At 37.8% G+C, this 13,692-nt stretch overlaps 1 protein-coding gene across 7 annotated transcripts in view; it reads left to right on the top strand.

Moving 5' to 3' along the window:
* The window catches only part of FAF1 (Fas associated factor 1), a 327,508-nt gene extending 317,304 nt beyond the window's left edge, over nt 1–10,204 (top strand). For all 7 annotated transcript variants that reach the window (XM_042845001.2, XM_065553822.1, XM_008167963.4 and 4 more), the window contains one exon: nt 7,974–10,204. In XM_042845001.2, the coding sequence (XP_042700935.1) occupies nt 7,974–8,057 (84 nt within the window). In that variant the 3' untranslated portion in view covers nt 8,058–10,204. The remainder of the gene's footprint in view (nt 1–7,973) is intronic.
* Nucleotides 10,205–13,692: the final 3,488 nt, after the last annotated feature.

Here is a 13,692-nt window from a genome sequence, read left to right as displayed (position 1 = left end):
TTCTTCAGAATATCACCAGGTTCAATCATCACTAGGATTTGCACTAGGATCTGTCACTGTCAAATTTTTAACCTTAGCTTTTTGACTGTACACCCATGAGCTGTACAGATACAGTAAGGCATATATCTATGCCATGCAAAGAGTCCTAGACCATTGTGATATCAGAGGTAACTCAACAAATCACCACCCTTACGCTACTGCTAATTTACATGCATCAATTTCATTAGTTGTGAGGGAGACTGTACAGATGGTGGATTACTTGGCCCAGCTGTTTTATTATTAAATCCCCTGAAGGTTCCATCTGCACTGTGTATGCTCCAGCCTGGGAAGAGCAGGACTTCCCCCGCAATTGCAGCTCTGGGCCGCTGTGGGCTGGCCCAGGTCCAAGCACCTAACCCATGTCTACACTACCAGCTAAATCGGCACTGCTGCAATCGGGTCTGTTGAAGACACGTTAAGTCAATGGGAGAGCGCTCTGCCGTCGACGTCTGTACTCCACCTCCTTGAGAGACGGAAGCTATGTTGACGAGAGAGTGTCTCCCAGAGAGTGTCTTCTTCAGATGCAATTCTGAAGAAGTGAGGTTCTTACCCACGAAAGCTTATGCTCCCAATACTTCTGTTAGTCTTAAAGGTGCCACAGGACCCTCTGTTGCTTTTTACAGTATCACTTGGATCATTCTTACTGTACATTATACTTTTATGCAAGATTAAACACTACTCAAGATTAAACACTACATACAATAATTCTCACTACATGTAGTCCAATTGAAATCAGTGGTGCAAGAATTCCATTCAGTTCAGTTCAGTGCAATAGGTCATCATAAAAGAAAGAGTCATACTCTGTGAATCTGCTTCCTAAACTTCTCCCAGAACTTTGTGCAGTCTGTAACACACACAGGCTAATAGTTCATTCTAACTATTCTGCAACAATCTACACAATGTAATGATATAATAAAGGGCAAGAGGGTGTGATCTAGAAGTTAGAGCAAGGGTGTGGGAGCCAGTACTCCTGAACAGACCTGGGTGAAATATTTCAGGCGAATATTTTATTTAACAAAAAAATGCAGTTTCAATCGACCCAAAACTATTTGTGAATTTGACATGAATAGTTTCAGCTATTCACAAAACAGCCAGAAGAGGTAGAGGCAGAAGAGGAGGTGCTGCTGCTGCCCCCTGGCACTTCACCAATCATCTTAAGCCACGTGATTAAGGCCCTCACCTGGGATGACCCAGGTTCAAATCCTTGCTCTGGAACTGACCTGAAACAGGCCTTTTCTATTCGCCAAAACTTCTGAAAAAATCCAGATTCATTTCAACTCAAACCAATTATATTTCCCCCCCAGAACTGCCCCTGAACTGAAAACTCAGTTATTCACCCAGTGCTACTCCTGGGTTCTGTTCCCAACTCTGCTGCTGACTCACTGGGTATCCCTTGCCAAGTGACATAATCTCTCTGTGCTACAGTTTACCCATCTGTCAAGTAAGGATCAGACCTAATTCACAATAGCTGTTTTAATGTTTGTAAAGTGCTTTGAGATCCTTGGGTGAAAGTTACGATGTAAATGCAAACTCTTACTATTAACATGTTTAATTTGCTGTGTCCAAAGTTGCTGAAAGCCACATATGTTGCGGTGGAACTATGCTTGTAAAAATGAGATCTAGCAATACACGACTGCATAACAAGATAAAACTTGCGGATGCCATTTGGATATGTTTGGTTTTATTTTTTTATTTTTTTAATTCTAAAAGATCTAAGGACATCAAACACTCTGAGCAGATCTAACACTGTTTTGCAGTGCAGTAGAACCTCAACATTACGAACACCTTGGGAATGGAGGTTATTCGTAACTGAAATGTTCATAACTCTGAACAAAACGTTCTGGTTGTTCTTTCAAAAGTTTACAACTGAACATTGACTTAATACAGTTTTGAAACTTTACTCTGAAGAAGAAAAATGCTGCTTTCCCTTTATTTTTGTAGTAGTTTACGTTTAACACAGTACTGTATGGTATTTGCCTTTTTCTTTTTGGTCTCTGCTGCTGATTGGTTGCATAAAGGTGTGTGGTTGACTGATCAGTTTGTAACTCTGGTGTTCGTAACCCTGAGGTTATACTGTATTGCCAACTCCAACTGTTAAAATGTCATGAGCCAGGCCCCATAAACTCATGAGATTTGTTCAAAAATCAAGACCTGTTTAAAAATAATAAATATGTGGTTCCTTTTATTTGGATTCTGGTGTTGCAGCGGTTAGGGTTCACATGTTCAACATTTTCTCTGCAACTACAAGGGCTAGAAACTTACTTTTTTTTAAAAAATTGAAAGTGAGATTTTCAAGTAATCACCTGGCCCCAGCAGCTGAGGCTGGAAGAAAAGTCCCAAATATCACAAGACTCGCTATAAAATTGAAAAACTGAACACCACTGGTTTTTGGTTTATTGTTATTATGTGTTGTGCTCTTGTGCTCTGTTGGTGTGCTCAGCTTTGTACAAAAGACAGAGGAGGATGTGGTCTCTGCCTCACTTAGTTTACAATCTAGCCAGACAGGTAGTAATATAAGTCAGGCACATATGGCCTGGAGAAACCGGATCTATGGGCAGATTCTCAGCTGGTGTAAATTGTCATAGCTCCACTGAAGTCAGTTTTTACCAGAAAGCTATATGGATTTTGTGGGGGGAGGATTAGGAGTGTGGGGGTCGGGTTATAGCATATCTTTCTTGGATATGTTAATATTGGTTATTGGATTAAATATACATCTTGGAAGAAATGTGTTGGATCTAAAATTTTGTTTTTAAAAGTATCCAGAAGTCAGGTACATATAGGTATGATAGCTCAGTCACTCCGTGTTTCTGGATTAAAGCTTTTTATTGTAAACAAGATGTGTAATGTTTTATTTGCCATGTTTTGCTAACTATGATATAATATTGTTCCTTATTTGTTAACATGACAGGTTTCTTTCATTCAAATTAAAAGTATTTTCAAGCGAATTCAGCTAAACCAGATCTAATTGCATTTATTTCTATAAAAGTACACACTCTTTATTTGTGCCCACAGTTGACCCTATTATCCAGATAACCCTTTTACACACAGAGATTATTATTTTAACGGGTAGAAAGGAGTCACTGTATTTGTTTGTGTGTCAGAGTGAAAATATAGTTTTTTAAACAGATTTAGTCCTTTACCAGGTGTGCATTTAAGTAATTTTCACTGCATTTATACTTAGGGGGATTAGGAAAGAGAGTAAAAGAACTCTTTGTGCATTTGATTCATGAAATGTATTCATGCGTGTGTAAGTAGAAGAGAGATTTGTGCTACTCAAGAATCGGATCCTTGTCCTACGGTGTAGAGGGAGGTGAAGGGTGTGATATTTGCTGCTCAAGTACGTGTTATAATAATTGTATATTCAGTTCATTATTTTTAAATGACCTTCCTGGGCATTAAGCCATTTTTTTTTCTTATCTCTTCCCTGCAGGGTTAGGGTGGGTAAGAAACCATACCTTGTAAACAGTAAAATTGCTGCTGTACAGGATGCGAATGTGTAGTAGCAGTACACGTAGGTCAGTTCAGGTGAGCATGCCAATGCTGCAGAAAATGAGTTTGGAAGGAAAAACTTTTTTTTGCTATAAAAAGATATTAAAATGCATAGAATATAAAACACACCAATGAAAGTTATTTCCAGAGAATATCATAAGCTGAGCAGGTTTCAGAGTAACAGCCGTGTTAGTCTGTATCCGCAAAAAGAAGAACAGGAGTACTTGTGGCACCTTAGAGACTAACAAATTTATTAGAGCATAAGCTTTCGTGGACTACAGCCCACTTCTTCGGATGCATATAGAATGGAACATATATTGAGGAGATATATATACACACATACAGAGAGCATAAACAGGTGGGAGTTGTCTTACCAACTCTGAGAGGCCAATTAATTAAGAGAAAAAAAACTTTTGAAGTGATAATCAAGCTAGCCCAGTACAGACAGTTTGATAATAAGTGTGAGAGTACTTACAAGGGGAGATAGAGTCAATGTTTGTAATGGCTCAGCCAGTGGGCTGTAGTCCACGAAAGCTTATGCTCTAATAAATTTGTTAGTCTCTAAGGTGCCACAAGTACTCCTGTTCTTCTATAAGCTGAGCACTTTACTGAGCACATTATTATACTTTAAGATGTACTTCGAGCTCCTGAACATCCAGTGCTGCTCCCATCACCTTCTCCCATTTTATGTGGCATCCCAACAAACACTAAGCCATTGGCATCGTATCGGACATGGAACCCTGATGGCGCATGACGTCAGCTGACAGGGCCTTTTATATGATATATAAACGGTTGCTCTTGTTTTATATCCCTTGGAATATAGAATAATTAAAACTTTGCAAAACCACTAAGTTATGTAAAAAGACTTCTTCATTGGGCCAACTCTATGCCCAATATGCTTTTCTAACCATGGGATAAGTGGGGCATCATTTGAGCGTGAGCTAGTGACTTAGATTTCTCAGGATCTAAGAATAAAAAGAAAAAAGCAAGTCTTAAACAAATGTACTGAACGCCTCATTTGAGGGGAATTTTGTAAACAGTAAGGCACTTCCGTGTGTGCTGAACCTGAAGTGCCTGAGTCTCATTGAGAGCAATGGGACTACTTGAGTGCTTAGCATTAAGCACATGCTTCAGTTCTTCCCTAAATTGGGGCCATAACGTGCAAGTTACCTTTAGATAATAAACAGGATTTCTGAACTCATTTTCTGTTCAGTTTAACATATGTAGTACACAGTAGTCTTCAGATGTATATATTTTACACACACACACACACACACACACACACACGATGAATGAAAAACATTACATCAGAGCAAAGTTTTAGAAGTGCCAGATTTTATTTTAATGTCGTATTAATGTAACAGATTATAAAGTGAATATAAAGAATGTTTCAGGCTTTGAAGTTACACTGTGAAATAGCCATATAAATCTGGCTAAGCAGAATAAATCTCACTAGAAAGTGGGGTAGAGACACCTGTGTTAGTGACATTTCTCACAGGGCCTTTGGTCTTTTGTATACAACTCTCTTGGTTTCTAATTCTAAAGATATTTGAAGTTGCAAGGTGCTTTAGCTTAGTCCTGTATTTAATCATTTATTCACCAGTTGAAGCATTTCTTTTGGTCAGAGGTGTGTTCACTAATAAAGCTTCTGTTCTTTTTGGTAAACAACATATTTACAAACCACAAATAACAAAGTAGAAGCTGCAGAAGGGTTATGGCGTGATAATTAAGTACAATGGCGACCCATATGAACAGAAAATGCCAAGGAGCTAAAACAAAGCAACAGCAGCTTTGTTTGTTGACAGATGTAGGAGCCATATTGTTAGTTAATTGGGTAATGGTGTAAACATTTGCAAACTCTGCTGTCCCTCAGTGAATTAAAAAACAGCACACTGAAATCAAGGGTGAAAAGTGGCACAGGCTTCTTACTGCAGGTACTGAATGTTGCTTTTAACTAACTTCCCACATATAAAGAAATTGAGAAAAGGACATCGCTCATCGTTGTTATTAAGGTAACTGAAGTTTGCAAACCCAAGAGTTTTGATTAGGCTGTGTATCATTAATTACACTCAAGTGAATAATAGGTTTCCATCTGGTTACAGTCTGGAGGATAGTGTTCATTAACCCAGCGCTGCTTTTCAAATCCGTTTTTGCCTGATACAAACAAATCTCTCTCTCTCCACCTACATTTTCTTGCTTTTGCAATAAAGGGGTTGTGGGATTTGAAACGAGAGAGGATCTAATTAGATACAGGTTTAAACTGAACAGAGAAATAAAATTGCTTCTCTCAGGTGCACTGTACCTCTTGTGCTGAGAATTATAAAGGTCCCTATATACTTCCCTTTCAGCGCCTAAATGCAATGGACTGTAACAGAAGAATACTAAAGCATTAAAAATGCAACAAAGGTACTTAATTAGTATACTTCTGTAATCACAAACTTAAACGCACTACTTTAGCTGTTTTTTACATAACAGGTTTGCTTTCTAAGATAACCTTTCAATAATTTAAGCAGCATCTGTGCAGGAATGCATAATTAGAGTTAGATTCTTATTATCTACAAATGAATTTTAATGGTCTGGTGTCTGTACAAACTATTTTTCTTCTCTACCATTCACAGATAACTCACTGTGGTATCTAAAACATAAGAAAATATATCCCAGCATTGGGAATTAAAAATATGCATCCGTATTTTTTTTAAGTTCCATTACATTCATCAGGGTGAATGAGATTGATTTTAAATCTTAGAAAATGTGCTTAGAGAAGTGATAAGCACATTTTTTTTAAATGTAAAAATAGTTAATTATCTGCAAGTGCACAGTAAAACAGTGGCAATAAAGATTTTTGGAATAAATGCTATAAAATTAAACGGATACATCAAAGTAGGTAGATACAATATTTTACTATTTTAAAAAAAATCTGTTTTCCCAATCCAGTCTTTGAAATTTTGAAAACAATTTTTTCAGTTCAGTTTTTAATTGCATTTTAAAACTTCTAGTATACCAGGATTGATAAGAGAAGCATACCATACCCAAACTGCATTCAAGGCAGAAATGAAAATTAAATACACTAGGTGTTAATTATAGTAATTTCTAATACCTGACACACTTGGGACCCTAATATGTCACTGATTCTATTTTTTTAGCATTTATTTCTATTAAAAGTACTCCTTAAAAACCAGTGGCATGATATGGTCATAGGTAAAACACTTCTTGCTTCTAAATAAGGCTTGCCTGTATGCATTTGTCATTGCTGTTTTAGCATAATGCTAATAATACAGTACTCATGAACATACCCTCAATAACAAACCAGTGTGCATGTGCAAAGAAAGAAGTAAAAAATGGGTTAGCAAACAGAACTAAAGTTCAAACTATCAATGAATTATTTCAAACAAAGTAAAAAGTAGTGTTTAAATATTTATAGCAAAACCTTGCCATTGTCCTTTTAAATGCCACAGTGGTGTTATACAAATCTGGATGTTGCAACATACAAATGTTTGATTCAGAAGGCTGGGCTCTCCTCTCCACTATTTTGTGTATGTGAAACATTTCAGTAGGAGGTATTTGCTGGTAAACTTCATAGCTCTAGAGACTGAGCCTAAATGCATGGATCAAGCCCATATGTAGGACAGTTTCCAAAGCACTTGAGTACATTTAAATTTTATTAGAGAATATTTAAAAAAATAGCACTTAAGTACACGCTTAAGTTTCACTGAAGTTACTTCAATGGGGCTTGAATGCTTTGTTGGACAGGGATGAGATTACTCACAGTTTAAAGTGAAAGCCAGTTGTAGTTGAAGGTGCTCAAAGCTTTAAGAGCCAATTTTTAAAGCCATTTAGGAACCTAAAGATGCAAATAGGTGCATAGTGGGGTTTTCAAAAGCGCTCAGGCACCTAATTCCCAGTGCTTAGCTAGATGCCTAGGTGTGACAATCCCACTACGTGCCTATCTGCATCTTTAGGTTCCTAAATGCCATTAAAAATCTGGCCCGTAATGCTTTGCTGAACCAGGGCTCAAATGAATAAAATATAAAACCAATCCTACATTCTTGCACACTTAAATCTCCCCTTGAAGTAAGTGGGCATTTAGGATGCATGTGAGCTTGTAGTCTTTTCGTGTCTCTCACCTTCACCCCCAGTGTTCCAATAATCCTTTCAGAATGACATCCACTGTGACAAAAACAGATATCTTCATACTGAAGATGATGAGGGAAAGTAAACAACTTTTCTCTGAGCAAATGTGTAGCATCTGTTGAATCTGTTCTTTCACCAATGTACTGGGAATGGACAGAGCTCCCATTAGCACTAATGGGAATTACCTTTGTGAATCCCCCAGGCAGAAATCAAAACTGCTCCCCAATGAACATTAATCTATACTCCTAAAAATATACAGTTCAAAGGAAATCTACTTATACATGTCTTTTCAGATTTCTTTTTTATCTTTACAGGTGACTCAGTTGGATCCAAATAAATCATTACTGGAGGTAAAACTGTATCCTCAAGAAACCCTTTTCCTAGAGGCAAAAGAATAGATCAAAACAGATTGCAGGACTCGTAATCCTTTGATAAGACAGAGGCACAGCGTTGGGAGAAAGGCTTCTAGCAAAACCACCTTCTACTATCATCCAATTCAATGCAGTGTCACAACTCTGCCTCTTGCAAGAATCCTGAAAAAAGAATAAACCTAGCTACTTAAAGTTTCACATACATGAGTATATGTTTCCAACCTCGTTTAAATGAGCAGAGGATAATATTCTGTTATGAACACGGAACATTACGATTCTGTTGCTCACTTCTCATCTGGCTTTTGTTATAATTAATGCACTGTTAAAATGTGAGTGATTGTTAAGTAGAATTTTTACTCCTCAAATGCCCCTTTTTCACCAAGAAATCTTGGACATTTCTGCCTGTACTTTTGACACTAGAATGCTGTATATTTGATATCTCGCTGAGCCAGCACTCTCATATATATGCATTTTACTCTGTGTTTGAATTTCTACTTTGCCACCTAATTTGAAAAGGCAGAAAAAATTAAATGGGACATTCTCAAACATGGAAATTTAACAGTATTATAGTAGAAAGCATATAATTTTTGTTGGTACTTTCTGACTTCTTTGATAAGATGTAAGGTTTTGTTTGAAGAATATAGTTTGACATATATGCAAGATATTTATTTTCTGGTTCTGCTTTGGGTCTTGATTCTAATTCAGTTTAGGAAGTATTTTCCATTACATTGCAGTGTGTGAAACTGCTTATTGCATGATGTGAATATTTAAATAATGTTAGAAATGGGCCAGTACCAGAAACCTGGTATCTTGCCAACACTTCAGGAAGCAGCTGATATTGAGTATCAGCTGTTAAAAATCTTTCAAATACCAGATACAAAAGTTCTCTATTCCTCATTGTGGAAGAAATGGTAGTTCCCATTTTTGCATTTTTCCTTCTTTCTGGCACTTGTTTGTATCCTATTACTCTGCTGTTTTTAAAGCACCTTGTTTGTTTCACCAAATGATAAATATCTAAAGAGATGGTGTAATAAGAAATCTGCCTTATTATTGCACACTTTTTTGACATTTTAACAAGAGATTACTGATCCCGTCTCAGATCAACAAATTCTAGTTCCATTGTCTGAAATGTATGCACCAACTATCTGGTATCTGATATGGACAAAATTTGGTACCTTATGTACCTAAACCATAGAATGAGCATACTGAAGGTTCAGCCCATAACATACACTTGATGCCTAAACCTGCATCGAAACACTTTTGATTTGCTTTTTGTTTTATTCCTGGGCTTACTGTATAGTGTACAGGAGCACTACAGAAACATCAGCTGCTAGTCAAACTACTTGGAATATTATTTTTCACATTTTGTTTATACGTAACTCATGTTCTTTACCGTAGCAGATCGAATCCCAATCTGAACATTTTATACTAATCAGAAACTAACTGTACACACCTTCAGTCTTTTTTTTTCTTTTGGAGGAATGGAGATATAAAATTAATGTATGACTATTATTAGGGTGTTAGTAAAGCTGATATATTGTTACCTACCAAAAAATGCAAACTTCAGAGTGGGGAAAGCCTTACTGTATCTTTATGATAATTCTGTAATTAATAATGCACACAGCACATACTTTTAGAAGTGATGTATTCATGACAAGCTAAAGGTTTGGATGTGTAAGCAAATTTTAATCATCTGCAGTCCACAACACACACAATAGCAGCCAAATGAAAGGCAAATGTAAATGTAATGGAGAGCTAAATGCAGACACTTCATTCTAAACCTTTGTACTGCTTCACGAGAAAAGCAAAACAAAAGCGGACACTACATCTATTAAATCTAAATTTAACACAGGTTGCAAACTGGGGTGACTTTGTTTGCACAATCACAGTAACTTACACAGCAGACATTTCAAAGTGATGCTTTAGCTTCCCCTCCTCCCCCAATTAGCTCGTCATTGTTAAATTGACTATTAAAGAAAGGAGTTGCTGAAATATTGCTGCACGTAGCAGAGTGACCTTTCAGTTAACTTTTTATATTTAATCTGTTCTGTTTAACTTTTGTTTGATCTCATCATGCTGTTTTCTCTCATTCAACTTTATTTCTGTATTTTGACTATATATTCTTTGATACTAATTTCATAAAGTTATTAAATGTGGCTTGAATATTTGTTGAATCTGTTGAAGTCAATGCTGCTGATTTTTTTCCTAACATTTGTTTTGAGTTTCTTCTCATTTTATTCATGCCACAAAATACACTGGCATCATCAAAACGTGGTGGTGATAATTAAAACCGTTCTAAGTGGTGGTATTGCAGCCCTCTTCTGGTATATAAAACATCATCCTGCAAGAATGCAAATATATCTATTTCAACAAAATGTTTGATTTCAGTTCTAAGAGACATTGGGCCTCATTTTGAGAAGCAGCCTCCTGGGTTTGAGACCCCTTTCCAGATTAGGTCCATTATGCAAATTGATCCAGTGTGGAAACATGAATATCCTATGCATGATTTTCTGCTGTCCTAAACTAACCATAGTATTCACATCATCTGCTCTGCTGGTGCGGTTAATTCACCAATCATTATTCAGACTAATTTTGTTATGCAACATTACCTAAAACTGTTACAATGTACTATGGAGCATATCTCTGATTCTGCTTTTATATCTTCAGATCCCTCATATTAATGGATTATCATTAATGCATTCATATTACATCCTAATGAGTTATTGTTAATTAATGGAATCCTGTCATAAAATGTTGGCTATATCTATTAACCCTCTAAACATTATGGTGAAGGTGGCGCTCTCTCTGCGGCTTCTGAGGAAACTTCCTACTTTTGGCATTGCTGCTCTAATCACATTAGAGATTATGCAAAAGCCAAGTGTTTCCTTGGTATTCTCTTCATCTGCACTCTTACATTTAGTGAGGGTGGTTTTTTTATGAAACTGTTTTTTCTTAATGTAGCAGAACAGGCCTTTGGCTTTCATAAACTGTACCTTTTCCGTGACATTAGAAACATAAAATAAATTTGTAGTTACAATAATGTTTCTACTAAAATGTACTTGATCTGTGTTTAAAACATTGTATGCTTTCACTATTCCTATCTATGTGGGAGAGAAACATAGTTACCAAGTCTATATACCCGAGATAAATTTTGCAGAGATTATATAGCGTCTGAGAACTACACAGTGAATTCCTAGTTACTGTTAACTGTTCTTACTTTGTTTTTGACCAGTGTCAGCAATTAGCGTGAGACTCTTTCATTACTCCACAAGTCTCTCTCAAAATGAGTATGCTTAGGTTTTCTCCATTATGGTTATTTGTATAGTACAGTCTATCAATTTTAACTTTAATTTACCAATTGTTCCCTAGTCTTGGATGGAGGGGTTTTGTAAGCATGCATTGGAAACATTAAAGTAATCTTAACTGAAAACTCTTCATGAGTAAAAAGCATTCCTGGCTCATCAATATCATCATTCTCTAAACAATTTTAAGTCTAATGAATCAATTGATCAATCCATTATTTTCTTGATTGATTCAATTCCCTTAATCTCTAGCTAACTTTCTTAGTTCTCAATCAGTGGCACAACTTTGACCTCCAGTCCTGGACAACCACAGGCATCTGAGCTTTCAAACCCATCTCCCTTATTAGTGACACAGGATCAAAGATAATGGAGCTCCTTCACTAGCTTCTGTTCCCCCCGCCCCTGAAGACACATGTCCACAGCATGTACCAAATGATTGCCCTTGAGAGAACAGTCACACTGTTGGGTCCAAACATTTAGAACAGAGCTGTTCAAGGCTCCTTTGCACCTTCATTTGTCCCCACTCTCTCTACAAAGCCTACTCATTTATATAAGGAAGAGTTGTGTTACACAGTGATATAGTAGCTTCAATTTTGAATATATCTCAGCACTTTCTGATACAGTAACTCCCCACTTAACATCCTCTTGCTTAAAGTTGTTTTGATCTTACATCCCTGCTCAATTACAGAACATGGTCCATTTAAAGTTGTGCAATGCTTCGCTATAATGTTTGACTGCCTGCTTTGTCTACAGCTGGCAGCCCCCCATCAGCTCCTGTACGCCTCCCCCCGACAGCGCCTCCCGCCCACAGGCAGACCCCACGGATCAGCGCCTTCTCCCTCCTCCCCCAGCCTCCTGCCCGTGGCAATCAGCTGGCTTGCGGCATTCAAGAGGGAGGGGGAGGAGCGAGGACTCAACGTGCAGGCTTCCCCTGCCTCCCAAATGCCGCAAACCAGCTGATTGCCATGGGCAGGGGAAGGAGGGAGGAGCGAGGACGCGGCGTGCGGAGTAAAGGGGGGGAAGAAGAGGCGGGTTAAGGGTGGGGACTCTGGGGAAGGGGTGTCGTGGGCAGGCCAAGGGTTGAGCCCCCCGCCCCTGGTGCTTGCATAACGTGCTTCTCCTAGCCTACAGCACCTTCAGCCTCCTTGCCTGCCTTGTTGTCTCCAGTGCCAGTGGGCTGTGCCTGTCTGGGGTAAGGTGGGAGCACCTCCCAACTATAGTACTGTACAGCAAAAAAAAATTTCCCTGGAACCTAACATCTCCCTTGCTAGACTACACACTTCAAAGTCTGGCTACAAATTTCCATAACTGGCCTTTCTAGGGTTTACAATTAGCATTTCTCTTACAGCATATTTAATTTAACAGTAAAAGCTCTTTTCAATGTTTTAGGGCATTTTTATTTTATCTCCTTGATTAATTAGTAAAATAATTATAAAAATCTTACTTTGGCAACCGTATTTTGCTTTCCTTTGTTCATATTTTCTGACATACCTTTCTCATGTGTCCTGATCCATTTCCAGTTTCAGACTGGATGCTTACCTCATTTGTGGACCACGGATAAGTTGTTTCATTAAATAATTATTATACATGCACACTACTCTTTATCCATTCAGAAATGCAAGATACAATAATACATCTATTCCATCCACTTTGCCCTTTGGACATCCCTAAACATTGCTTTACCATCTGGGATAAAGACAGATTTTTCCATCTCCTAAAAATACCCTGACTTTTCAACATGAATTACAACTACTTTTTGTCACTAGATTTTTATTGAAACCAAGGAACAACAGGTAACTGAAATAACTATGATAATTAAATATATAAGCCCATATTCTCTGGTCTGACTTAACTGTTCTCAGGGGAAGACCAGAGAAGGGCTCGCTTAGTGCCAAGACCATCTTTGTGGCTCCCTGATCCTGGATCCAGATTGGGTGCTGGTTTGGCCACACTGTATTTTAGAAAAACCATTGTCACCTGAGCACTGCGTAACTCTCCAGCTACACCCCTTAGGCTGGGAAAGGGAATAGTGTTAGAACTGCTACAACGCAGACCTTGTGCCATCCAGTGATGTACCCTACCTAGAAGGAATCCTCAGGAGTACAATAACACTAGCTGTATGGCCCTTCTGCATGGTGGAAAGGGGCCATCAAGCCCGTAAATGAAGAGCAGCCAATGGAGTGTAGAATGAAAACCGCACAAAGGAATTTGGAAGAATTTGCCCTAAAAAAATAGTAATTACAAGGGCATCGTTAACTTAATATTTTTAGATTGACTAGTTTCAAAAATGTTCAGTTTTGGATGCCCCTCCCCTTGAAATGGTCTGTCCTGACATTATTTAAAATACTTTTTAACAATGC

Source organism: Chrysemys picta, chromosome 8 (assembly GCF_011386835.1).
Source record: "Chrysemys picta bellii isolate R12L10 chromosome 8, ASM1138683v2, whole genome shotgun sequence".
NCBI lineage: Eukaryota > Metazoa > Chordata > Testudines > Emydidae > Chrysemys > Chrysemys picta.
Note: the sequence above shows the minus strand (reverse complement) of the source record. Positions and strands in the feature narration are given on the sequence as shown.